General features: G+C 41.8%; 1 protein-coding gene and 1 pseudogene across 5 annotated transcripts in view; one reads left to right on the top strand and one right to left on the bottom strand.

The window, feature by feature from the left end:
• The window catches only part of FAM81A (family with sequence similarity 81 member A), a 134,688-nt gene extending 124,019 nt beyond the window's left edge, over window positions 1-10,669 (top strand). For 4 of the 5 annotated variants that reach the window (XM_060097265.1, XM_060097267.1, XM_060097264.1 and 1 more), the window contains exons 7-9: window positions 2,922-3,057; window positions 4,630-4,825; window positions 8,176-10,669. In XM_060097265.1, the coding sequence (XP_059953248.1) occupies window positions 2,922-3,057; window positions 4,630-4,825; window positions 8,176-8,300 (457 nt within the window). In that variant the 3' untranslated portion in view covers window positions 8,301-10,669. Of the gene's footprint in view, window positions 1-2,921; window positions 3,058-4,629; window positions 4,826-6,728; window positions 6,857-8,175 lie in introns of those variants that run through there. The other variant, XM_060097268.1, reaches the window with a different exon arrangement.
• Window positions 10,670-12,649: 1,980 nt separating this feature from the next.
• On the bottom strand, window positions 12,650-16,576 carry LOC132488173 (NADH-ubiquinone oxidoreductase chain 5-like; annotated as a pseudogene).
• Window positions 16,577-27,690: the final 11,114 nt, after the last annotated feature.

Genomic DNA, 27,690 nt, shown 5'->3' with positions numbered 1-27,690 from the left:
CCTGACCAGGGATCCCGGCAAGTGACCTTACTCATCAGTGGTGCACAACCAGCAGCCTGCCCAGTTGTGGAGCCTCAGGCCCCATCATGGAGTCCAACCAGCACCAGCACCATGCTAGGGAACACAGTGACCCCACCGGACCAGAGGGAACTGCAGAGTCCAGCTGGTGGCTCCATTTGACTGTGCGACCCAGCCAGCAGCCCTGCCTTCCCTGGGAGCCCAGCCAGTAGGATCACCTGACCGTAGAGCCCAGCCAGCAGTCCCCCACCACTCACACCTCAGCCCTGCCCAACTAGAGACCTAACAGACGTATATAGAGCACTCCATCCAACAGCTGCAGGATATACATTCGTCTTAAGTGCACACAGAACATTCTCAGGATAGATCATATGTTAGGTGACAAAACAACTCTTCACAAATTAAAGAAGAGTGAAATCATGTTAAGTACCTTTTCAAACCAAAATGGTATGAAACTAAAAATTAATGACAAGAGTAAATTTGGAAAATTCACAAATATGTGAAAATTAAAGAACACGCCCCTGAACAACCAGTGGGTCAAAGAAGATCAAGAGGGAAATTTGAAAAATCTTGAAACAAATGAAAATGGAGACACAGCATACCAAAACTTATGGGATGCCACAAAGGCAGTTCTATGAGGAAAGTTTACAGTGATAAATGCTTACATGAAGAAAAAAGAAAGACCTTGAATAAACAACCTACCTTTATATCTCAAGGAATTAGAAAAAGAAGAATAAACTAAGCCCAAAGATAGCAGAAGGAAGGAAATGATAAAGATTAGGCCAGAAATAAATGAAATAGAGAATAGGAAATAACAGAAAAACAATTGGGGGAAAAATCAATAAAACTAAGCGTTAAGCCAAATAGACAAAACGTTAGCTAGACTAACCCAGACAAAAAGAAAGAGGACTCAAATAAATAAAATTATAAATGAAAGAGGAGATACTATAACTGATAACACAGAAATACAGAGGATCATAAGAGACTACTATGCACAATCATATGCCAACAAATTGGATAACTTAGAAGACATGAATAAATTCCTGAAACAGCCTACTAAGACTGAATCATGAAGAAACAGAAAATCTGAACAGACCAATGATGAGAAAGGGGATTAAATCAGTAATCAAAAACCTCTCAACAAAGAAAAGTCCAGGACCAGATAGCTTTGTGAGTGAATTCTAACAAATATTTAAAGAAGAATTAATGCCAGTCATCCTCAAACTCTTCCAAAAAGTTGGAGAGAACCCTTCCAAACTCATTTTACGAGACCAGCATTACTCTGATACCAAAACGAGATAGCCATTACAAGAAAAGAAAATTACTGGCCAATATCCCTGATGAACAAGAATCTCAAAATGCTAAGAAACCAATTCAACAGCACATTAAAAGAATCATACACCATGATCAACTGGGATTTATCCCTGGAATGCAAGGATGTTTCAATGTACACAAATCAATCAGTGTGATACATCACATTAACAGAATGAAGGATAAAAATCATTCGATCATATCAATAGATGTGGAAAAAGCATTTGACAAAATTCAACATCATAAATACTCTCAACAATTTGGGTATAGAAAGAATGTATCTCAGCATAATAAAGTCCACACATGAGAAGCCCACAGCTAATCTAATACTCAATGATGAAATTTTGAAAGCTTTTTCTCTAAGATCAGAAACAAGACAAGGATGCCCACTCTCACCAATTCTATTCAACATAGTGCTGGAACTCCTGGCCAGAGCAATTAGGCAAGAAAAAGAAATGAAAGGCATTCAATTCAGAAAAAAAGAAGCAAAATTATCCCTGCTTGCAGATGATATGATCTTATAGAGGAAACTCTAAGGGCTCCATCAAAGAACTATTAGAATAAATGAATTCAGTAAAGCTGCTGTGCTCCATGGTCAGTCTCCCAGGTTACGTGGGGCTCCATAATTGGGCAGGACTGCTGGCTTGGCTTCCTGCCCAGGTAAGGCTGAGAAGCTTTGTTTTTGATGATATGACCAGGAAGTTTACTTATAACTTCCTCATGTGTCCCATTCCCTGGCTTAGCCATAGGGCCACACATAGCTGCCAGGGAGGCTGAGAAGTGTAGTTTTGACTAGGTAGCTGTGGATCCAGTTCACATTTGAGGGTTTCTTAATAAGGAAGAAGAGGAGAACAGATACTGCAGAGAATTGGGGGCTTCTACCACAGGGGGTGTTCATTTTATTATTATTATTAAGTCACATATATTCTTGTGTACTTTTATTACTTTCATAATAAAAATAAAAGGGGGGATTTTATTTAAATATAAATTTAATTTAATTTTTATTAAATATTTAAATATAAAATAAAAGGCGTGTTATTTTAAGGTATGTGGAAAGGGAGAGTTATATAGGAATAGAAGTTGGGGTTTGTTTTTTTTTAATTTTCTGTTTGGTTTAAATTAAGAAATATCTGTATGGGGCAAGAGCAATTTGTAGAACATTAGAGAGATAGGGAGCCAGGCTCCAGTCCTGGGAGTTAAGAGGGAGAAGGAGGAAGAGTCCAGGGCAAGAGGGGAGCCTGGAGGGGAGCCAGGCTACTGTGTCCTTTGAGCCAAGAGCACCCTGGACCCTCTGAACTGCAAAGATTAGTACGTGGCGTGGCTCTCTGTCACTGTGTGACACCTTGGTGTCCACACTGTCAGCTGTGCACGGGTGGGAGTATTATTAGGTGCTTTTCTGTTATATCCTCCTTCTCTCCGCCCTTCCCAATGTAGCGCTAAGTGCAACTCTAAGAAAAAGGTAAGCATGTAATTCTGAGTGAGCTGAACTTAATGCTGATATATTTCTGAGAGATTTGATAGTCAGAGACTGAGACTATTTGATGTCATATTAAAATGGTTTTATGACTAACTTGCTAACTTCCTTATTTTAGATTTAAAGGTACAATTGAGGAACTCAGTAACCAGATTTTATCTGCACGGAATTGGTTGCAACAGGAACAAGAACGGATGGAAAAAGAACTTTTACAGAAAATCGATCAGCTTTCCTTGGTTGTTAAGGAAAACAGTGTAGGTGTTGATGTTCAGCCATAAATATAGTCAAGTTATTCGGTGGGGCCTGCAATGTTTGAATAATACCTCGTAACTTATCATTGATTTATTTAGCACCACATTAAGCTGTTACAGTTGTTTCTTGCCTTAGAATCTCTTTCCATGGTTCATATTGACTCTTTGTGTTTGTTATATAGACAGAGCACTTTGGCTTGTTTTGGTTACAAAGACTCAGTAGAAATTTTCAGTACTTTCAGCTAAGATGAAGCCAAATCAAGACCTTAATGAACCAAATTGTCCAGCTACATTTACAATTACATACTTCATCTTAGTTTGTTTTAATTCTGCAATCTGGTAGAAACAGTGTTGACTAGATTTCTCCCTCCAAGCCCCTCCATCAAACTATAAACCCAGTATGAGGTGTCACAGTGCAAGATCTAAACAGAATCCAGTTTTCTTTTCCATGTTCCTTCTCATTTTACCCCACTCTCCTGCAGAACTAAGGTTTGCAGAACTACTCAAAAATCATATCAAGAAAGCCTTGCACATGTAGTATTCAATATCAGTACTTGGCAAGCAGTTGTTTTTTGGTTTGGTTATCTAGCCTGACCATCTCCCTCTCCCTTCTCTTTTCTTTCACTGCTTCCTCCCCTTGGACTTTGATGGAGCATAAGTGACTGGTGTAGATTGCATCTCTGGCTCTGCTCTCTCTCGATGCTGAGTTGTTGAATTGCAGACTGTGCACTGAACACATCAAGAGAGTTTTGTTATGCTGTAGCCCCCTTACAGCTTGATGTTTGCAGTCTTGGCCTCTAAAGCTTGCCTGCAGACCCAGATTCTCATAAGAACCAAGCATAGTGGAGAGGAAAGGAAAGAAAATATTCTGTTTCAAATATTTCTTTACATATCTCCATATTTTTATCAGATCTTCTGATTTACTTAGATTCATAATAATACATTTGTAGGCTTCTAGGTCTTTGGAGCACTATTTTTACATCTAGATAGGCTTAATAACTAACAATAAACTCCAGGATAATGGTGACTTTAATATGATAGAAGCTTATCTATCTTTCACATAAAAGAAGTCTGGGTGTAGGAATCACAGGGCTATTGTGGTAGCTTGTCAGTCCTCAGTGACCCATGATCTTTCTGGTTTAACTCTCTGCCAGTCCTAGAGAGTGACCCTTGTACTCATAGTTCAAGATGGCTGCTAGCGCTCCAGCCATTACATCTTAATTCCAAGAACAGAAGAAAGAAAGAAGAGGCAAGGATATGCCTCAGCTATTTTTTAACTTTTCCTGGAAGTTGCCACATATGTTTGTACTTATATCTCATTAGCTAGAACTTAATCATATGGCCACAGCAAACTCAGGAGACAATAGAAAAGGTAGTCTTTACTCTGGGTGACCTTATAGCCAGCTGAAATTCAGGGATCTGTTATGGAAGAAGGGGAGAATGGATATTGGGGTGAGCAACAAGCAACCTTTGCAATTCTGTTCCCTGCAGATTGTTCTTAAATGGTATTATGACTGATGCGAATACATCAGACTCTTTGGAATAATCAGGTGCCATTCTTATCATGGATCTCAGGGAGCCAGTGAAAGGGACATGGAGAAGAAGCTCAGCCAGATGTCAGCCAGACTGGACAAAATAGAAGAGAGTCAAAAGAAGAATATGGAGGTACAGAGGACAAAACAAGAAGAGGAGAAGGTGCATGGGCGAATCAGCAAGCTTGAGTTACAGATGACCGAGGACATGAAGGAAATAAAAGCAGAAGTTGATGCAGGTAGGCCAAAAAGAAAACAGTTCTCTGGGTCATTTTCTATTTGATCTAAAAGCCAATGAATTAGTATTACCCTACAACTACCACAAACCTGGCTGTTGAAGTGTCCTTAGGTGATTTTCTAAGTAGCTGTGGTATATTGAATGAAAATGTTGCTTCATTGCCAAGGACATGAAGATAGACCTCGAGAGACAGGCAAACAAACCTAAAATCGCTTAGCTTGCAACTGATGTACGTTTTCTTTAGTGCCATCTGCACATTCTTTTCTGATCAAAGCCAAGGTCAATATGCCTCAGAAATAAGCATATATCTTTTTATTTTTTAGGCTTAAATACTTTCTTTATTCTATATTTACTAAATTTGTCTTCAATGCTTATTTGATCCATTGTATAATCTAGCAACAAAGAACTAGAGAATATATAGGGAATAAGACAAAATGAAATCTTAACAAAATTAAGAGAATATTTTTATTCTTTAAGATTAAATACTATTAAAACTAAAATGCATTGTTTTCTTCTCTGTTAAAAGCATTTTATATGTATATATATAAAGCATATATCTTTGAGGGGCCTTTGAAGGCTTATTTTATACTGCTGGCAGTATCCCACCATGGCAATGAATGATTTTCCTCTGCTCAAAAGTCCACAGGGCCCATTCCTCCACACTTGTTTAGAAGACAGTGTTACAGATGATTTTAAGTTCTGAAGTGCTGCCAGGTAAAGGAGGGATTAGATTTATCCTCTGAACTCAGGAATACAGAACTGGGACCAATAACTGGAAGTTACCTGAAGACAGATTTTAACTCAGTATGAAGCAGAAGTATCTACAGTTAACAGTCCTAGAAAGACACGGGTGCTTTGTGAGCCTGAGAGCTCTTTACTGAAAGTATTTAAGTGAAGACTTGTTGACCATGGTCAGGAAAGAGAAGACAGTCGGGTAGTGTGGGAAGGGGAACTATATTATCTCCTGATTCCTTCCAGTTTTTTGGTTCTGTGAATTTTCTTCATGGAATTGTTCTATTTTGGCCACATGGAGATAAAAGTAGTTCGTTATCCCAAGAATAATTTTGTTGTAACCACCACAAGGTTACTATTTTATTTAAGGAGAAGATGCCATTAAATTTTTGAATTTTAGAACTTGTGAAGATAAAAATGAATTTTCTTTCTTGGTCTTTTGGGCCAGTAGAATATGGTATTTGAATATTTTATTGATGGTTAACTTTGCATCATTTGCTGAGTGGATTTATTATCAGCTATACAACATATCACTGAAGTTGTGAATAGTTAGTACCTAATAAGAAATGCATATGAGCCTTTTAAAAATTAAAAAGATTTACTTTTTCTTGTTACAAAAACAGACTTCTTAGTGGAAAATCATAAAGCACACAAAAAAAAACCCTCCTATTACCCAGAGTTATTTTTTATGTATATTATCTTTCTATACATACAGGATATATATATGCTTTTCCAAATACAGACTCATGCAATACATGCTGATTTGTAACCTACTCTTTTATTTAGTAATATGTTGTATCTTTTCATTCAGTAAGGACATTATTTTTTTTAAACTCACTCATTTATTATTATTAATATTATTATTATTATTATTATTTTGGTTGCACCACGTGACTTGCAGGATCTTTAGTTCCCTGACCAGGATTGAACCCAGGCCCTCGGCAGTGAAAGTACCGAGTCCTAACCACTGGACCACCAGGGAATTCCCAACAAAATTATTTTTAATAAGTAGTTTTTATACTTCTTTTTCATGAATTGTTACATAAAGAAAATTTTCTGAGAGAAAATTCTAAATATGCTAATGAAGACAAGATGTTTTTGACACTTATTTTAAAAACCAATAGGGGACTTCCCTGGTGGAGCAGTGGTTAAGAATCTACCTGCCAATGCAGGGGACATGGATGGGTTCGATCCCTGGTCCAGGAAGATCCCACATTCTGCGGAGCAACTAAGCCTGTGTGTCACAACTACTGAGCCTGCACTCTAGAGCCCATGAGCCACAACTACTGAGCCCGTGAGCCACAACAACTGAAGCCCGTGCACCTAGAGCCCATGCTCTGCAACAAGAGAAGCCATTGCAATGAGAAGCCTGTGCACCGCAACGAACAGTAGCCCCTGCTCACCGCAACTAGAGAAAGCCCATGCGCAGCAACGAAGACCCAAAGAAGCCAAAAATAAATAAATAAATTAATTAAAAAAAAACCAATACGAATATAGAATAATACAAAATTACCTTTTGATTGGGAATTTTTTCTATTTTTAGTTTTTTATTTTGAAATAATTTCAAATTTAGTAAAACCGTTAAGACTAGTCCAAAAACTATACATCTTTCACTTAGATTCACCAATTGTTAACACTTTTGAAATTTGCTTAATGTGTGAGTGTGTGTATGAATATAATTTTTTTTCCTAAATCTTTTGGGAGTAAGTTGCAGAAGCCAGAATACCTTTTTACCCCTATATTATTTCAATGTATATACCCTAAGAACAAGGACATTCTTTTAAGTAACTATGGTACAATGTAACTTTTTTTTTGGCGGGGGGGTACGTGGGCCTCTCACTGTTGTGGCTTCTCCCGTTGCGGAGCACAGGCTCTGGGTGCACAGGCTCAGTGGCCATGGCTCACAGGCCCAGCCGCTCCGCGGCATGTGGGATCTTCCCGGACCGGGGCACGAACCCATGTCCCCTGCATCGGCAGGTGGACTCTCAACCACTGCACCACCAGGGAAGCCCTACAATGTAATATTGATGAAACATTTTTCGATACTCAATTTTCAAGTTTCACCATTGTTTCCTTTACAGCAAACCTTCCCCAGTCCAGGTTCTAATCCAGAATCACATATCACATTTAGTTATCCTGTTTCCTTATTTAGTCTCCTTTCATCTAGATCAGTACCACAGTAATGTTGTCATGATTAAAGAACACAAGCCAGCATTTTGTGGAATGTCCCACAGTTTGGGTCTGTTTGCTTCCTTTTAATTAGATTCAGGGTGTGCATTTTGAACAGCAGTGCCACAGAAGTGATGTGTCCTTCCCAGGGTTTTCTTATCGAGGATACATGATGTTGGTTCCTCCCAGTGTTGGTGAAGTTAGCTTTGATCTCTTGATTAAAGTGGTGTCTGTCAGATTTCTCCACTGTAATATTTCCTTTTTCCCTTTGTATCTGTAGGGAGATACTCTGAAACTAGGTAACTATCCTGTTTCCCATCAAACTTTTATTCCAGTAGTTTTAGTATCTATTGATATCTTTTGCCCAGATCAATTATTACTATCTGCTGTAGATTTGATACAGGCTTGTTTTTTAATATTAAGTCCTATGAAATTTACCTCTTCTTAAAGGGTTTACAGCCATCTATGAAAGCATAGGATCCCTCAGGCAAGTTCTCGAAGCCAAGATGAAGCTGGACAAGGACCAGCTACAGAAGCAAATCCAACAGATGCAGAAGCCGGAAGCTCCAATGTGAAGGGACTTGGGACATGGACTTCAAAGGTGGTTTTGCCAGTGGGGCCGGGAACTGGATACCTCTGTAGCCAGGCTGTACCTGCATTCAGGATTGTTCTATTCATGGCGTGCATGTGCCGAGAAATGTGTTTTCATGGTTCTAAATGTTTACCTGGAGTCTTGAAAACACTCTCTTTAAAAGTATTACGTACAGTTTTTACCACTTTATTCCACTTCTCTAAATTCAATGGAATATCCTGCCCTCCCTGGATTTTGAAAGGCTTTTTTTTTTTTTTTTTTTTTTTTTTTTTTAGCGGTACGCAGGCCTCCCACTGCCGTGGCCTCTCCCATCACGGAGCACAGGCTCTGGACGCGCAGGCCCAGCGGCCATGGCTCACGGGCCCAACCGCCCCGCAGCACGTGGGATCCTCCCAGACTGGGACACGAACCCGTGGTCCCCGCATCGGCAGGCGGACCCCCAACCACTGCGCCACCAGGGAAGCCTCCTTTGAAAGGCTTTTATCCCTTTCGTTTTATGAATGAGAAAAGACTTAACAATTTTCCTTCAATGCTTGATGCTCTAGCCAAGACTTTACTATTGAAAAATGTCGTGGTGATTTTTTTAAATTAAGAAGATAATGAATTATCACAGGAATGTGTTGTTCCTCACCCTAAATTAAGAGAATGTCCTGATAGATTAGAATTCAACCTTTGAGTCCACATTTGGATTTTATTATTGTTGTCTGTGCATTTCTTATATTGGTATCTTCTTGTAAATCTTCTGTCTTTTGTAGGGGGAGGGGATTTAACATTTGGAAAAAAACCTACCATTTATGCAGTGAAAATAGTTTAAAAATTGATAACTGCCATATAGATTACAAATTAAAATGGAAACTTAAGACAATTATCTAGATAATGCAAGGCACAATTATCTACATCAACCACCTAGTTATACCAGGTTTTAATATTGAAAACTTTTTTCAATTATCCACTGCCTGTATAGTGATAGCCATATAGTCAGTAATGGAATGGTGGTTAATAGCCTGTTTATTACACAATTAGTTGTTCATTAATCGTAATGGGATGTGAAAAATTTTCAGGCTCTTTGATCTCCTCTCTAAATTTTTCCAAAATTGGCACAAAGTGCTAAGGTTTATATAAACTTATTGTAACTATATTCTTGTGCCTTGGTTTTATCACGTCAGTGCACTGTACCCTATAAAAGTTTTGCGGACAAAATAGAAGGCACGATAATACATCAGAATTATGATGTAAAAATGGGATCCTATGTATTTTTTAAATGCTCTAAAAATTTTATCACTGTTAAGATGTTAATCATTCACTATCAGTAACGGAACAGAAATTCATACTTTTGTACGGCCAGAGAATCAAATTGATATTGCATTTATAACAATGTTAAGAAACGTTCATTTTGAGCAACTTCGTAGATGATGGGTGTTTTATTTTCAATCGCTATATTTGATTAATCATTGAAAATTGGCGCCACTGCTATTTGTTCACCTATGTCTGTAAAAGCTAATACTGAGACACACGCCATTCTAAACTATGAGGGTGCCCAGGAAAAAGAAAACAGGGATACTTTGAAAAATTTAAAAACTTTTTTTTTGTTTGCCTAGGACTCAGGAAAATTAAAGCATTTTCTATTTTAGAATAAATCATAAATGAAATCTCTAACTGGCTATTACTGTTTACCCATATAAATTGTGCTGCTGAAGTACATAATAGTTTACCCTCAATGGCTTGACAAATTTTTTTTTTAATTTGGACCTGAGAAGTCATATTAGGAATATGTCATCCAACATATATTTCCTTATTTTGTCACAAATCTTTGCATCTCTATATAGGAAGACTATGTCCACTTAATGAAAAAACAAAAAGGTTAATGCTCTTTTGCAATCAGAAAGTGAGTTTCTTTTTGTGATAGAGTAGCCGTGTTTAGTACAGTTCTCCTGGTTTCAGCACAAACCACAGCACCGAGAGCCATGGCCCCTCCAGCGTCTCTCTCCTCTGTGGGTACCGAGGAGGAAGAGTCAGCACGTGTCACACCTGGGAAGAGGGGGACAGAGGACAGCAGCTGGACTCAGGTCAAGGGGTGACGTGAGTGGGTGATGCTTCTAATGCTGCCACCACCACGTCACGAGCTCTGGTGGGGGTTCTCCACCCTGGCTGCAAGTTGGAATCACCTGGGCAGTTCAAAAAGCTACCAACGCCCAGACTGCCCCCTCAGACCAACTAAGTCAGAACCTCTGGAAGGGGATGCAGGCGGCCGCAAACGTCAGAGGCCCCTGGGTGACTCACGTTTTGTGAGCCCCAAGCTCCAACGTCCTCTTATCACCAAAGTTTAAATGAGAATCAGTTTCCCTGTAGTTTCCTTTATCAGAAATTTGCAATAAAAAGAATAAAACTTCCAAATCAGTGTGGCGTATGATTTTTAAACTTTTAGACTTTTAGTCTTTTAGTGTGAGGTGAAATTTAATTAGGTAAAATACCATAGGAAATCTCCTCTTACTTTTCTGGGGAAACCTTTTGGTGGTTGAAATAAAGTGCTCTGAGTCCTGGCAGACCTGCTGGTAAGTGGAAAGTCATGGGGAGCTGCTCCATCCTTGGGTCTCCAGCTACGGGTGTCTTCTTGGCTCTGGAATAACCATATCTGGCAGTTCCTAGCGTGTGCTGTGTGCCCATGCTACGACCTTGGTGGATGTTCACTCATTTCATTATAACAACAACGAGTTGAGTTAAATACTGTTTGTTTCCCCATTTTACAGATGAGAAAACTGAGTCATGTAAAGGTGAAGCAGCTTGCCCCAAATCCTGCAGCGGGTAAGTGGGAGGCATGATCAAACCTGGCAGCTTACTTCCACAGTCTGGGCACCTACCCTACCCTACCCTCTACCCTACCCCTAAAGATACAGCCTTGCCTAACTTTTTTTTTTTTTTTTTTGGCCACGCCATGCTGCATGTGGGATCTTAGTTCCCTGACCAGGGATCAAACCCTAGTCCCCTGCTTTGGGAGCACAGAGTCCTAACCACTGGACCACCAGGGAAGTCCCCAGCCTTGCTTCCCACATAACTCGGACTTGCCAGGCCACTGACTCCAGCCCCATCTCTGCATGACCTTACAGTTCTGCCATCTGAGTTGCTGTGCATTTTAACTCCCCAATTCCAAATACCAAAGAGAAGCAATCTTATTAGCTTTGCTTGGGTCAGATGTCTTCCTCTGGTTGTATCAGTGAAGGTGAGGTAGTTGATGCCACAGGACTGTAGGATTATAGGCACTTCATCCCCTGTTCTTGGCTGTCCGAGGTAGTGGACTGTGTCTGTGCGTTGGGAGATGGGTTGTGTTGGGTGAGTACAGAGCAGAATAGAAAGACAGCCCCTTCTGAATTGTGGTCATTCCACTAGGCTTTCAGCCTGTAAAGAAAAATCACAAACCACTCAGGACATCCTGGAAACTCAATGGTAACTCTGTGGAGTTTTTCTGTCACTGCTGTGTGACTTTGGGTAGTTCTTAACCTCTCTGAGTCTCATTTTTCTTATCTGCAGAATAGAGATGAAAATAATTTAAAAGAGGGAGCTGGTTTATCATTTTCAAAATACTGAAGTAATTTATGCAATAGGTATTAGGTATCAGATGGTGAAAAATGGGGCCTGGGGAGGGCAGAAAATATATGGGGGTCCATGTTTTGGTCCAAAGTGTCCCATTATCTGCGGGGACTGTGTATGGGCAGTGATTAACCTCCGAAGAAAGTGATAGCCCAGCCTGAGACAGAGAAGAGCAGTAGAGCCCATATGAAGAAATAAGCAGATGGGACCAGCGTGGGGATAATCCCTGAATGAGGGGAAGGGCTGGGTAGATCCTCAAGCTAGTTGGTCTCATCTGTGGAGCAGATGTGGCTTCCCCAGGAGCATTGAGAGGCTTGTGATGGGTGGGATCAGAGCTGGGGAAGGACAGACTCCACATCAGGAGGGGTAAAGACAGATACGGAGGTTGAGGATGCAGAGCCTGGAGTTCAGGTTGGGAATTGAGATGCAGAACCATGGGGGCTGAACCCAAATGGCTGGCTGGCATTTGAGGCTTTTTTTTTTTTTGCGGTACACGGGCCTCTCACTACTGTGGCCTCTCCCATTGCGGAGCACAGGCTCCGGACGCGCAGGCTCGGCGGCCATGGCTCACGGGCCCAGCCGCTCCGCGGCATGTGGGATCTTCCCGGACCGGGTCATGAACCCGTGTCCCCTGCATCGGCAGGCGGACTCCCAACCACTGCGCCACCAGGGAAGCCCCTTGAGGCTTTTTTGTATATAGACTGGAAGACTCAGTGTGTGGCTGGGCTGGATGACAAAAGGTGTGCATCAGAAGCAGACAATCGTCAGCGCTGTGCTAAGGAAAAACTGCCAGGTGAATTCAGTATCCCTTCGAATAGCGGCAGTACTGTAGAATTACACGTAGCATAATGTGCAGAAGGTTGTGTTTCTCATGCTGAGTTTTGGGTCCAGTTAATGTCAAAAACATTTTTTGTCATCTGCATAAATCCAGAGTTAAAGGACTTTTCTAGGCATCCTTTTATATAGATACTTGCACTGCAGATCTACCTATTAGCGTCAAAATACTGGCTGTGGTAGGCAGTATGGAACATGTCTCCCAGTGATCCCTACCTGCTGGTATTCACCCCTTGTGCAATCCCCTCCCCTGGAGTATGGCCTGGACTTGTTAACGCACTTCTCATGAATAGAATATGGCAGACATTGTGGCTTGTCACTCCTGAGATTAGGTTATAAAAGGATTCCCCCCACCCCCGTCTCATCACTTGTGCTGTGGAGGCAAGCTGTCCTGTTGTAAGTAGCCTCGTGGACAGGGCCGTGTGGTGTAACCAAGAACTGAGGCCTTCAGTCCAATAGCCTGAAATGAACTGACACTTTCCAGCCATCATGTGAGTGAACTGAAGTGAATCCCCTCACCCCAAAGAAATGAAAGCAGGAACTTGGACAGTTGTATACCTGTGTTCATAGCAGCATTATTCACAACAGTCAAAAGGTGGAAGCAGCCCAATCCCTGATGGTTGAATAGATACACACAACATTGCGTATGCATACAGTGGAATACTATTCAGCCATAAAAGGAAGGCACTTCCGGCACATGCTACTACATGGACATTATGCTAAGTGCAATAAGCCAGTCACAAAAGGACAAATATTCTATGATCCCACTTGTACGAGGTACGTAGAGGAGTCAAATTCATAGGGACAGAGAGTAGCATGATAGTTGCCAGGGGCTGAGGGGTGCAGTGGGGAAGAGGGAGTTAATATCTAATCCATACGGAGTTTCAAGTGGGGAAGGTGTAAAAGTTCTGGAGATGGATGGTGGTGACGGTTGTACAACAACGTGAAGGTACTGAATGCCACAGAACTGTACACTTAGAAGTGGTTAAAATAGTAAATTTTACATATAGCTTACCACAATAATAATTCAGAAAAAAAAAGAACCAAAGGAGTGGAATTAATTAGGAGTGGGTTATTTTCATTGATTAAAGTTAAGGTGGAAAAGCGGGGTTGTCCTAGCAGTGCAAAGAAGATAATGCAAGTACTATAAACAACTGGGAGGGATGTGGCAATTAAGAGTTATTTGCTTTATAACAAAGTAAAGCAATTATAGTCCAATAAAGATGTAAAAATAAATAAATAAATAAATAAACCAAAAAAAAAAAAGAGTTATTTGTGGGCCTCAGGCGTTGGTATAAGACATGTTAGTGGTTTTGATAATTAGGTCTTTAGAATAAAATCCAGTGAGGAATGGTATTCCTGTCAGTGCTAGACTTCCAATAATGAGGGCTGTTACGGTAAAAGGTACTGCTTTAAAAAGGCCTTCTATTTTTCAAATGTCTTGTTCGTCATTTAGGCTGTGAATAATAGACCCAGAGCACATAAACAATATGGCCTTAAAAAAGGCGTGTGTGCAGATGTGGAGGAATGCTAGATAAGGCTGGTTAATACCGATTGTTACCATTATAAGGCCTAACTGGCTTGAAGGGGAAAAAGCGACAGTTTTTTTGTTGTTTTGGGTTTTTTTTTTTGCAGTACGCGGGCCTCTCACTGTTGTGGCCTCTCCCGTTGCGGAGCACGAGCTCCGGACGCGCAGGCTCAGCGGCCATGGCTCACGGGCCTAGCCGCTCTGCGGCATGTGGGATCTTCCCAGACCAGGGCCTGAACCCATGTCCCCTGCATCGGCAGGCGGACTCTCAACCACTGCGCCACCAGGCAAGCCCGCGACAGTTGTTTTTAATGTCATCTTGGGTAAGGGTGCATATTGCTGCAAATAGTGTAGTAATAGCCCCTAAGCATAATGCTATTGCTTGGATGAATTTATTATTTTCTGTTAAAGGGTAAAAGCGGATAAGTAGGAAAATACCTGCTACAACCATTGTGCTTGAGTGGAGTAAGGCTGAAATGGGGGTAGGGCCCTCTGTTGCTGAGGGAAGTCGTGGGTGAAGACCAAATTGGGGGGATTTTCCAGTTTCAGCTAATACGAGTCCTATTAGAGGTAGGTTTGAGTGGCCTAGGTCGAGTATGAAGATTTGTTGCAGATCTCATGCGTTTGAGTTAAATAGAAATCATGCTATTACTCTAATAAATCCAATGTCTCTGATAAGGTTACATAGAATTGCTTGGAAAGCAGCTGTTTTTGCATCTGCTCATCCATATCATCATCCGATAAGAAGAAAAGATATAATTCCGACCCCTTCTCATCCAATAAAAAGTTGAAAAAGGTTGTTAACAGTGACAAGAATTAATATTGTGATAAGAAAGAGGAGTAAATACTTAAAGAATCAGTTAATATTAGAATCTGAGTGTATATATCATTGAAAATTCTATTATAAACCATCTTATAAATAATGCTACTGGTACAAATATTATTGAGAAATAGTCTGTTTTGAAGCTAAGTGATTATTTAAGGGTTTGGATGGTAATTCATCATCAGTTTGAGGTAATTATTTCTTGGCCTGTATGAATGAATATTATTGTTGGAATTAAGCTAGTAACAAAAGCATATGAGATAGGGGTTTTTACATATGGTGGTTATTTGTTGCTTTTGTAAATGTTGGTGTTTGTTATTATAATTGGTATTGTTAATATAAAGAGTGTGACTAACGTGAAAGAGGAGAATAAGTTTATTACTTTTATTTGGAGTTGCACCCACCCGAGTCAAGACTTCAGCTGAGACTGCAGCCCTGGCAGTTTTACTACAATCTCATGAGAGACAGTGAGCCAGAAATACCCAGCTAAGCCACATCCACATTTTTGACCCACAGAAACTGTGAGGTAATAAAATACGTGTTGTTTGAAGTCACTACATTTGGGGGTAATTTGTTATATACAATAATTAACACATCAGCACTGGGGAATGTTGACAGAATTTTTTGGTGGAAATGCCTGATGTTATGTTACAAATTACATTGTCCACATATATAATCCTATTTAATACACTTTCTGAGCAGGAAATGACCTTAAAAACATATTGAATGACATATATACCTTATCACATTTAATCTTTGTAATTACCCTATTTAGTATGTACTATTATTTCCATTTTGTGAGGGGGCAGATTATGAAAGGTCATACAACTAATTAGTGGAGGAGCAGGGATGTGAATCCATATCTGTCCTTCTCTAAAGCCCAGGCTGGCATTTTGCTCCAAGATAAGCCAACACCAAGACATAATGTGATTGGTTTAATAATCCCAAAGCTGATTGGAATCAGAATCCTCTCTGGATCCGTGGTCTCAGAGTGTTCCCAGACCAGCAACATTGGCATCACCTGGGAAGTTGTTAGAAATATAAACTCTCGGGCCCCACCCCAGACCCACTGGATCAGAAACTCTGAGATGGGCTCAGCAACCTACTTTAACAAGTCCTTCAGAAGATTCCAATGCAAGTGGAATTTGAGAATCACTGAGCTAGAGCTGCACTGTAATACAATAGCCGTTAGTCACGTCGACCATTTAAATTTAAATATAAATTAATCCAAATTAAATAAATTTAAAAATTCAGTTGCTCAGTTGCACTAGCCATATTTCACATGCCCAATAGCCACGTGTGGTTAGTGGCTACAGTATTGTCCTGTGCAGATGTAGAACATTTCTATTGTCACAGAAAGTTCTGTTAGACAGCTCTGATCTACAGCAATAATTTCCTCACCTTTTCAACTGACAGCTGTCCACAACTCTGTACCTAAGTCGGTCAGCCTAGAACGAGCTTTGGACCCAGAACTTTCCTCCAGCCTCATCCCTACAATGTTATGTCAGTTGTCCCTAATAGCGATGATTTCCCAGGTCCTTATAAGGTTTTGTCTCATCTGCCAGTCCTGATCAGTAGATATTGCTGCCTGGACTGAGTTGAGAAGGATCCGAAGGCTGGTGCCAGACCCAAGGGCCGGGGCCAGCTGCAGATTCTCACCAGGACATCCCAGGCGTGGAGGATGCCCAGCAAGGGGTTGCCAGCCAGGGGACTTGAGTGATTCTTTTTTTCTTTTTTTTAACATCTTTATTGGAGTATAATTGCTTTACAATGATGTGTTAGTTTCTGCTTTATAACAAAGTGAATCAGTTATACATATACATATGTTCCCATATCTCCTCCCTCTTGCATCTCCCTCCCTCTCACCCTCCCTATCCCACCCCTCTAGGTGGTCACAAAGCACCGAGCTGATCTCCCTGTGCTGTGCAGCTGCTTCCCACTAGCTATCTATTTTATGTTTGGTAGTGTATATATGACTTGAGTGATTCTGATGCCCCCTAGGGAGATGGATCCAGCAGGCCTGGATTAGGGTGAGCCAAAGTGGAAAATATAAAGGGACACCAAATACTCTGTAATTAAGATAAATAGTATGTCAATGCAGTACTTTTTAAAAATCAAAATTAATGCCACAAAATGCACAATGAACAAAATACCAAACCTCCACAAACCATGCTGTATGGAGCTATTTTGGACCTGAGGCAAAAAGAAAAATGTGTGCCCTATATACATGTTTTATGTAATTTTATTTAAATTTTTGACATTTGTGCATCATGAGGTTTTTTGGTTGTTAATTTAGATTTTTAGAAATATTGCCCAAAAATACTATTTATTTTGACGGCTGAGGGTTTTGGCTGCTCTTTTCTTTATATTTAGCATTTGAGATGAGAGCTCACTCACCTCATTCTAATCCCGGCCCTGCCCAGAGATCTAGAAATTTGGAGCTAAATCCAGTTCTCAATTATTGTTATTAGCTTATCACAGGCATGTCTGATTGCTTTAGGTGGTTTCTGGTCTGTTTTTATCCCTAATTGTCATGCTTTGTTTAATTTTCAATCTTGTGACCCAGTTTTTCTTGGTGGTAGGTTGGGACACAAAGAAAACAAAGCTCTGACCTTTCTGAGACTCAGAGGAGGATGGCAGGGGAGCGGGATGGAGAGGAGTGAAAATGCTTGCACGGTCTCGTCACTTGCTGTCATCCTAGAGAGAGCTCTGCTGCGCCACTTGGCCAGCCCTTGGGATTCACTGTCCTTTACTGCCCCTATGTGGAGGGAATAGAAACTTCTAGGGAATCTTTTTTAAAAAATTGTGGTACAGTTGATTTACAATATTATAGTAGTTTCAGTTGTGCAATATAGTAATTCACAATTTTTAAAGATTATACTCCATTTATAGTTATAAAATATTGGCTATATTCCCTGTGCTGTCCAATATATCCTTGTAGTTTATTTATTTTATACATAATAGTTTGTACTTCTTAATCCCCCACCCGTATCCTGCCGCTTTCCCCTGCCCCGTAACCACTAGTTTGTTCTCTATATCTGTGAGTCTGTTTCTGCTTTGTTATGTTCACTAATTTGTTTTATTTTTTAGATTCCACATATAGGGAATATGTTTCAGTAGGAAGAACCCAGAACGAAGGAATGCCTCTGTGGAAGAGCCCTTGGAGATCCTTGAACTCCACTCTCATTTTCTAGAACAGGAAACCAGAGAAATTAAAAGTGGGCTTTGCAGGTGAGGATGCGTGACAGTATGATAGACAAGCTGTAATCATAATAGTGACTCAGCACCAACTCTGCACTGTCTGGGACGTGGCAATGAACAAAACAGACCAAAATGTCTGCCTTTATAATTTTTGGCTGCGTCGGGTCTTTGTTGCTGAGTGCGGGCTTTTCTCTAGTAGTGGCGAGCGGGGGCTAATCTTCGTTGCGTGCGCGGGTGTCTCACTGTGGTGGCTTCTCGTTACGGAGCACGGGCTCTAGACTTGTGAGCTTCAGTAGTTGTGGCAGATAGGCTCAGTAGCTGTGGCGAGCGGGGGCTAATCTTCGTTGCGTGCGCGGGTGTCTCACTGTGGTGGCTTCTCGTTACGGAGCACGGGCTCTAGACTTGTGAGCTTCAGTAGTTGTGGCAGATAGGCTCAGTAGCTGTGGCGAGCGGGCTCTAGAGCACAGGCTCAGTAGTTGTGGCACACGGGCTTAGTTGCTTCGCGGCATGTGGGATCTTCCTTGACCAGGGCTCCAACCCATGTGCCCTGCATTGGCAGGCGGATTCTTATCCACTGCGCCACGAGGGAAGCCCCTGGCTGCCTTTATAGAGTTTCAAGTCTAGTGTGAGGTGGGGGTAGGGAGAGAAAATCAACAGGCAAGAAAATCTCAAGCCTGTCAGTTGATGGTAAGCGCTTTGGAAGAAAATAAAGCAGGGGTTGGGGGTAGGGGGTTCCAGGAAGGGAGGTGCCAGTCGCAGGAGGATGGCCAGGGAAGGCCTTGATGAGATGTTAAGGCCTGATGGAGATAAGGGAGGAACCAGGCAGCTACCTGGGGGAAGAATTTACCTACATCTTCTTATTTTTATAAAATAACCCTATTTATAATTCAGACATTCCATATCCATCTAGCTGCTAATATGTTGTCCTTCTGGCTAAACAGTTAGCAGCTTTTTTTCCCCCTGCTTTTATGATCTCTGGATGCCTCGTTGTCTCCTATTTGGCTTCTCAGTTTCCATACCCTGGATGACCAATTCTCTGTAGTAAATTCCCTGTGTGAAATACCTAAGGAGGTTTCTGTCTTTCTGAATGGACCCCGGCTGACATAACGAGTAAATTGCACCCGGGATTATCACTTGCTCTGCCCTATCACACACATGCTTTTCCTCCAGTGCCATGTAGATCTTTGTGATGGAAGAAATGTTCACATATTGAGGTATGGGTAAGTCATCCTGGCTTATACACAATCTGGCTTGAATTCATGTTAATGAGAATGGCCTGTCTTATGGCCTGTTTATCATGCATTGTACATCTGCCTTAGCCATTAAGAGAAGAATGCATTATCCAAAAGTAAAGTACGTCCACTGTGAAGATAGGGATAAATGCCTCTCCCCACCCCTTCGTAGTCCCCAGCTAGTACTCCTTCGAAGATAAGCTTCCCTTCCCAGATACCGAGGTCATGCTGACTCGCTATGTATGTGCCAATCTGCCTCATTTGAAACCTTGATGGAACGCACCTCTGTCATATTTGATGTTCTTTGATTCTGACAAGATACAAAACTGTGCTGAAAACCACGCTTCTCCAGAGGGCTTTCTTTCTTGGAAAGAAAGCTGCGCTCCCGGGCTATAATCCTCCGTTTGGCTGAACACAGCTCTCTTCTGTTCCTGTTATAGATTGTTGATTGATTATTTGCATCGACATTTGGAACTTCCAGGTTTGTGCTTGCTGATAAGCCAACAGCACCTCTATTAGCTAAGGTTTTTTGAGTGTGCCCCACGTTGTGCTAGGCACTGATCTCTGTATCTGCCAAGAAGTCTAGACAGAGCAGCCCCTTTATCCCTGCCCCAGGCCCCTGCTGGTCTATCAGCAGCTCCCAGACCCTCAGGCGCACACTCTAGAATCTGGCCAGGAACTCATATGTCCAACAGCTGCTGTGCTGCTGCCCAACCAGGATGGACAGGGCCACACACTGAGTTTCTTAAGTAGGACCTCAGCTTGTCCACTCTCTGCACGATGTTCTCAGCATCCTCAAACCCATCTGGACATTTGGACCAGTTTTCCACCTCTGGGTTTCACCCCAAGAGGGAGAAAAGGGAGGGCATGTTTGTCAGCTGTCCTCTCTCCTCCTCATATCCCACTGGATGAAAGAGAAGGCTGGGTGTCCTATTTCTGCTTCCTGTCTGGACTGGCCTCCCACTCTGCCTTGCCCTCCTCATTCCAAGCCCCTTATGGTAGAAGGGGGTTCTTTCTGCACCAGGGAGGCAGGTTTGGTTTATGACCAAGTCCATAGCTGTTGCTCCTACTAGGAAAAGAAATTTAGAAGGTTCTTTCTCTTGTGACAAAGCCTGGCTTTTGAGATTTGTCTAGGTGTTGAAGACAGCTATTCTGGGTTTCCAAACTGAATGTGAACTACTTTCTCTTGGCATTCCTGCTGTCACCATCCCAGTTCCCTCTTCAGCAAACAGATACTTCCATAGAATAGGGGACAGGTGGAAGGCAAGGTATGCAAATGACACAGTTAGTCAATTAGTTTATTTCAAAATATTATCCCATTACATATACCTGAATATCCTCCTCCTAGACTGTGATCTACTTAAAAGGCATGGTCACGTTTCCCCAAATATCTCAAAATGTCTAAGAGAAGTCAGATGCTAACCATGAAAAGATGTATGGATTAACTACCGTTTCAGGTTTCCTTATGTTGTCTCCCATTATCACAGCTCCTTGTAGGGCAGCTTCCTGCCCCAGACTAGTTAGAGACTCCAATGAATAGTTCCAGATGGGCTAAGGTCTTTGATGAATGAAAAGTAAAATGAATTAACTGTTTAATTAATGCATGTTTAAAAAACTAATCTTTCTAAAGGGTCTGTGCTTGGGGTAAAATTCCAAAAGGAAGGTAAAAACATTGGGGACCACTGCATTAGTCATTCACTAAGCACATGCCCTATGGAAAGTGACATTTTGCACATTATCTCGTTTACCTTTTGTTTCTGGACACTGTGAAAAATAAGTTTTATGGCAGACCTGTCTTAAACAGGCATTCCGAAAGCCAGACAGTAAATTTCTCTGGCTTTGTAAGACTCAAGAAGAAGAAATCATTTCAGCTTAACCTCATTTTGGCTCTTTTTCAACTATAGAAACTGTAGAGCTATGAAGTCTATCATTAGATGGAGCAATAAGGTAGATTTTTAAGAAGCAACAAAAAAAAACCCCAACACCCCCCACCACCACCCCAACTTTCAAATTTCTTAAATAATGATGACCTGATACATGTATAGGACTTTGTAATTTACAAAACACTTTTGCCTAAAATACTTAGCCCTCATAAAACCCCTGCATTACTATTATTATTCTCATTCTTAGATAAAGAAACCAAAGTTACTAATTTTAATTGAACACCTACTATGTGCCAGACACTTTAAAATTGTATATCTCATTTAATTTAGACAAGAACACAATGAGTAAGAAATTACCTTTTAAATCTTACGAATAGGGAAACTAAATCTCAGGGGAGTTTGGTCAAGGTCATATAACCAGCGAAGCAAGGCTGAGCACCCACATTCTTTGATACCAAGTCTAATGCAATTCCTACTACCACCTATTAGATCCCTCAAGCTTCTGGAAAGGAATTCCTATGTCAGAGCCTTCCTTTGCACAGGTCCACTTAGGCCTGCATCTCATAGGACCTGTAAAGCTGCAGAGGCGGAGAAAGGAACATGAGAAAGAGTTACCTTTATAGCATCAGTGTGTAAAACTCATTAGTTTCATCCTGAAAAAAAAAAATCCCTCTTCCCTTTTCTCACTCCTCCTTCTACCTTTCTCAGGTGTTTTCATAACACGTCCCTTTAGTAGTTTTCTACTGCCAGTTGTAGGTAGTTGTAGGTAGCTTGGCCTTGGGCCTTTGAATAAAGCCTTGTGGGTGTTCATTATTCTCAGATTGAAAATACTTGTTGGTGATAAGAAGTTCTTTCTTTACATGGTGATCCCCCTCCCCACTACAGCCCTGAATCCCTCTTAAAATATAAATTTATTCTAATGCCTAGAAAATAGACCAGTAGCTAATAGGTAGTTAATAAGTACTGTTCAATGAATGATTATTACTGAACACGTATTGAAATTTAAGAGTGGATGGTGTTGTTTCTGTTTGAAGCATCACCAAATAACACTAAATGTATGGAACACTCATTATCATAAACTTTACATTCAGGAGTCCTTCTGTGACTTGGCCACCTTCTAAATTATTCTAGAAATGTTGGTTTTGGTGACTGCCCACAACTCTTTAAATGAAATGGTTCTGCACACAATCTTTTGCCCAGATGGCTTATGCCCCTGGTCACAGCTGATTGGACCAAGGTAGACACCCTATCAAAGACAGCCAATCAGAGGTGAACTAGTGACTTCTAATATGATTTGGTGCAAAAAGCTGAGTTGGGTCTATAGTTATTTAAACTTGCATGCAATCCCTTCTGCTTGCTAGGGGATGAGGTGGTGAAGGAAGGTTGACATAAATTAGCTAGTATCTGGGTTATGTAGATATTTATCCCACAGCTGCTTAGTGTACATTCTATATCTTGGAAGGGACAGGGAGAGAGACTTACAGAGATGGAGTGAGATACAGAGGCCCCTCATCTTCTAGGGAAGTGACAAGGCTCTCTGGTGTCAAGCAGGTGACTGTGCTTCAGGCTTTGGCCCCGAGGCTTCCACAGACAAAAGCGAGGCAGCTGATACACTGGGGAAGAAGGAGCTCAAGGCAAGGAGTTGGAAGGTCTGTGTTTGCATCCTCACTACTGATTACAGGATGTGTGACCTTGGACAAAAATGTACATTTTTAAAGAGCCCTGTGAATACATGTATGTCTATTAACAATACATTAATATCACCTCTAGATGTCTGGGTTTCATAATTTAGTGTAGGTAAGAATCCTTGAGGCGCTTATTCTAAATGTGTTTTTTTCAGGATCCACCCCATAGAAAATCTGCTTTAGTAGTTGTGGAGTTTTATCCCCCATCCCTCAGGTGTGTCTGACTCAGTCCACAGACCACAACTTGAAAAGCCGTGCTCTGGATGAAGGAACTAAAAGCAGGAGACAAGTCCATCTCAGTCAGTGAGCCTCTTTCTGGCTGCTCAGTCGACCATGGCTGCACTGCCTGGGTGCTGGAGAGTCTGTGTATTTAAAAAGCCCCGTCACTTAAGGCACAAACGCCAGATTGAGATCAGGAAGGGTCTTCTTACCTTCCTGAGCATTGCATCTAGGTGGGAGAGAATGAACATAGGAAGGAATAAGCCAACCAAACAGGAGAGGAGTTGGGTGTTTCTCCAGCAACCAGACATGGTTTCCTCTCCATGGATGTGGTGTGGAGACTTTATAGTTTGGAGGCTTAGCTGGCAAATGTTGGGGGAAAGGGGCCCAGGTGTCTGAAGGAGCATCTGCTGAAAGTACAGAGGGGCAGAGAAACAGCCCCAGGGCAGAGGGCGATGAGAGATCTGGTTAGGGTTAGAGCTATGGAGAGAATTAAATCTCACTCAGAGATGGCTAAAGGAGGTTCAGTGCCAACCTAAGAGATTCCCTGTGTCATTCTACAGGGTCCTGCCATCTGTCCCAAGATGGCCAATAATTTTTTTTTTTTTGAGAACAGGTTATCCCATGACATTTGCAATTGACCAGGCACTGAAAGAATTGCCGTATAGGAGTAGGGTCCAAATATGTGATCAGTTGAGATGATGGGCTGAATTTAACAGAATAATATGCAATAGAAAAGAAGCACATGAAAAGATGGTTAACATCATTAGTCATCGAAATGTTTATAAAATCCACAATGAAATACTTCAATCCTACTAATATGGCTAGAATAAAAATGACAGACAATAGCAAGTGTTGGTGAGGATGTGAAGAAATTTGGAACTCTTTTACACTGCTGGCGGGAATGTAAAATGGTGCAGCTGCTGTGGAAAACAGTCTGGCAGTTCCTCAGAAGGTTAAATATAGAGTTACCACGTGACCCAGCAGTTCTACTTTGAGGTATAGAGCCAAAAATATTGAAAACGCATGTACACACAAAAAATGTGTACAAGAATATTTATAGCAGTATTATTCATAATAGCCAAAAGGTGGAAACAGCCCAAATGTCCATCCACTGATGAATGGATATCCATACAATGGAATATTGTTTGGCCATAAAAAGGAATGGAATTTTGACACACAAAAGGACAAATAATATGATTCCACTTATATGAAATGGCCAGAGTAGGCAAATTTGTAGAGCTAGAAAGTAGATTGGTGGTTGTCAGGGGCTTGGGTGGGGGGAGAAGGAATGAGGTGTGATGGCCAATGGGAATGGGGTTTCTTTTTGGGGTGGCGAAATGTTCTGGAATTTGATGCTGGTGATACTCGGTAAATATACTTAAGAACTTACTGAATTGTACACTTTAAAAGAGTGGAGTAAGCTGGGACAAAATGAGAGAGTGGTAATGTATATATGGACATATACACACTACCAAATGTAAAATAGATAGCTAGTGGGAAGCAGTCGCATAGCACAGGGAGATCAGCTCAGTGCTTTGTGACCACCTAGAGGGGTGAGATAGGGAGGGTGGGAGGGAGGGAGACACAAGAGGGAAGAGATATGGGAACATATGTATATGTATAACTGATTCACTTTGTTATAAAGCAGAAACACCACTGTAAAGCAATTATACTCCAATAAAAATGTAAAAAAATAAAAATAAAAGAGTGGAGTAGATCTCAATAAAGCTGTCATTAAAAACACACTCAAAGAAGAAATAAAAACTTCCATCTGAAAACGTAATAAGAATAAACGCATGGTCCTGCCTTTGGGTCCAAGAATTAAAGGGGCTGAAGTGGACATCTCCTTTTGTCTGGCCAGCCTTTACCTTCTTTAGGTGACAGTCTTTGATTTCTCTGGAGAATTAGCTTCCTTCTGATGGTCCTGTTGGGAGCATAAGTTACAGGGCCCCTGACTGCCACGCAGGGGGCAAGTGACCCTGGCTGAACCAGATCAGACTCTGGCTTGTAAATCTGAACCTTGAGCCGAGTGGTGTCCTTCCCAGGACACCACCTGCAAGTTTCCCACTGAGATCCCTGGGGCTGGTTCCATTCCTGTGCTTAGTTTTGGGCACGTCTTCTGAGATACTTCTTTTCTGCCTAGCTTAGCCAGAATCGGTTAAACTGGAGTTGCTTGTGAAGGGAAACCTCAACAGATAGGTTGAATCAATGTGGCATAGCAGCTGCACATGCAAAATATCAGGAGTTTTAGCTTCAATGTTAATAACTGCAATTAACCATGATCCATCACTTGGTGGAGCTGGCACTGTGCTAAGAACTGTGCCTGCTTTTCATTTAATTCAACCTCTCAATGACTTTACTTGGTAGGTACTGTCTTGGCTCCATTTTACCCACGAGGGAATGAGGCACAGAGAAATTAGGTACATTTTCTGAGATCACACAGCTGATTAATGTTGGACTCTGGATTCGAATCCAGCTCTACCTGACTCCAGAATAGTGCTCGTACCCGCTGCTCTGTACTGCCTCAGAAGGAATCGGCATTGTTGTTACCGAAAGTGGGGTCCGGCTGCTCGCCGCTCGGAAGCCAATTCTCGAGAGGCAAGGTTGATGGAAAGAAAAGTTCGCGTTATTTCGGAGGCCACCAAATGGGGAGGAAGGCAGACTCATGTCCAAAGGCCAACTGCCCCCTGACAATCATTGGGCAAGGGCCTTTAAAGGGGAGTTTCAGGGGTGTATAGGTGGAGGGAGGGGGTACATGCAGAAACAGCACAGTCATCTCTGACAGCCATCTTGAAATTAGTCATGCAGTGGTCTGATCAGTGTCATCTTGATTGTTTTAAGTACAGCTACTCTTTAGTTCCAGGGTCAGTTTGTTCCTATTTCCTTGAAGCCAGTTCTTGGAATTGTGGCAGCTTAAGTCATGGCTACAGTTTGGCTATCATGTAATTAACTTCTTCCACCTGGTGTGGGTTTCAGTATCTACAAAACAGCTCAAAGTATATGACTCAGAATATTATCTATAGAGCTTGAAGGAGAACTAAAGGCACTTGACTTTTCTTAATGATTAAACTATTATTATTTGGTCTTGTTTGACTGTTTTCTTTTGCTTCTGCATTTTCTCACTTCTCTGATTAAATTTATTTTTTGACTAAAGTTTTTGTATAGACAAAAGACAGGCAGAGGACATGGAGGTGGGGAGGACCATAGGGGTCCTGCTCTGTTTTACTGTGGAGGGTTGCCCTGAGCAAATGGAACCTCTGGCTGTGACCTGAGAAGTTCAAGGTGGCAGAGTACATCCTGCCTTTCCCTGGCAGTGGTCTCAGAGGTAGGGCCTGTGCTTTAAGACACTTGATGGCAGAGTTATCAACCCTCACTGCACATTACAACCACCCAGGGAGGTTTAAAACCGCTGATGCCTGGATCCCACCCTCTGTTGTAATTGGTCTGCGGGGCTGCTGGGCCATGGGATTGTTTTCCAGTTTCTCAGATGATTCTAATACGCAGCCATGGTTGCCAGCTTCTATTTTTTCAAAACTTCAAAGGCATACTATACACCTGTGGATCTTGTTAAAATGCAGATTCTGATTCTGGATGATCTGGATGGGGCCCAGGAGTCATGTCTCTAACAAGCGCCAGGTGATTCCAAGCAGAAATGCCATCCCCAGTGGAAGCCTTCATACTCAAAGTGGTAACCAGCAACATCAGCATCACCTGGAGCTTTTTAGTAATTTAGACTCCTGGGCCCCACCCAGACCTATGGAACCCAAGCAGGAATGCCAGGGAGAGCCCAGGTGATTTTCATGCACATTAAGGTGTGAGAAGCACGCTGGGCCCAGGGTATATTTAAAGAAGAGCCATGAGGCTACTGATGGGATTCAGAACTGCGGCATCTGAGCAGGCGTGAACGGAATTGAGGATGTGTAGCCAGGAGGAGAGAAGAAAGAACAGAAGGAGGCAGGTAAGTGCTTTGACCCTCGAGAGGCTGTTTCAGGATGGAGGAGGGGACTGAGGGATGTGTCATCCAGAGGAAGACCTAGGAGGTCAGGGGGACTCATTCTGTCCAGCGGGGTTGGCTGGTTGGTTGGCTGCCCCCGGGCCTATGGGGGTTACGCTTCTTGTCAAGGAGGTCACACTCGATTGATGATGGCAGAAGGAATTCAAGCGTTGTAAAGATTTGATGATTTCTAAGCTGTCTTGCTACTCTGAAATAGTGTCTATGGAGTTGAAGTGGTGGAATTTGTCGGGTCACCTGGGGACCTAGTGCCTGTGGAGCTGAGGTGAGATGTGTCCGAACTTGAGTCTGGGGTCCTGGTGAATGCAGTATTTTGGGGTGAAACTGATAAAAACCAACCTACTGTGAGGAGATGCCCACAAAGCCGT

The sequence above is a fragment of the Mesoplodon densirostris genome, chromosome 4 (genome assembly GCF_025265405.1).
Source record: "Mesoplodon densirostris isolate mMesDen1 chromosome 4, mMesDen1 primary haplotype, whole genome shotgun sequence".
Lineage (NCBI taxonomy): Eukaryota > Metazoa > Chordata > Mammalia > Artiodactyla > Ziphiidae > Mesoplodon > Mesoplodon densirostris.
The sequence above is the reverse complement of the archived record's forward strand: the minus strand, read 5'-3'. Positions and strand labels throughout refer to the sequence as shown.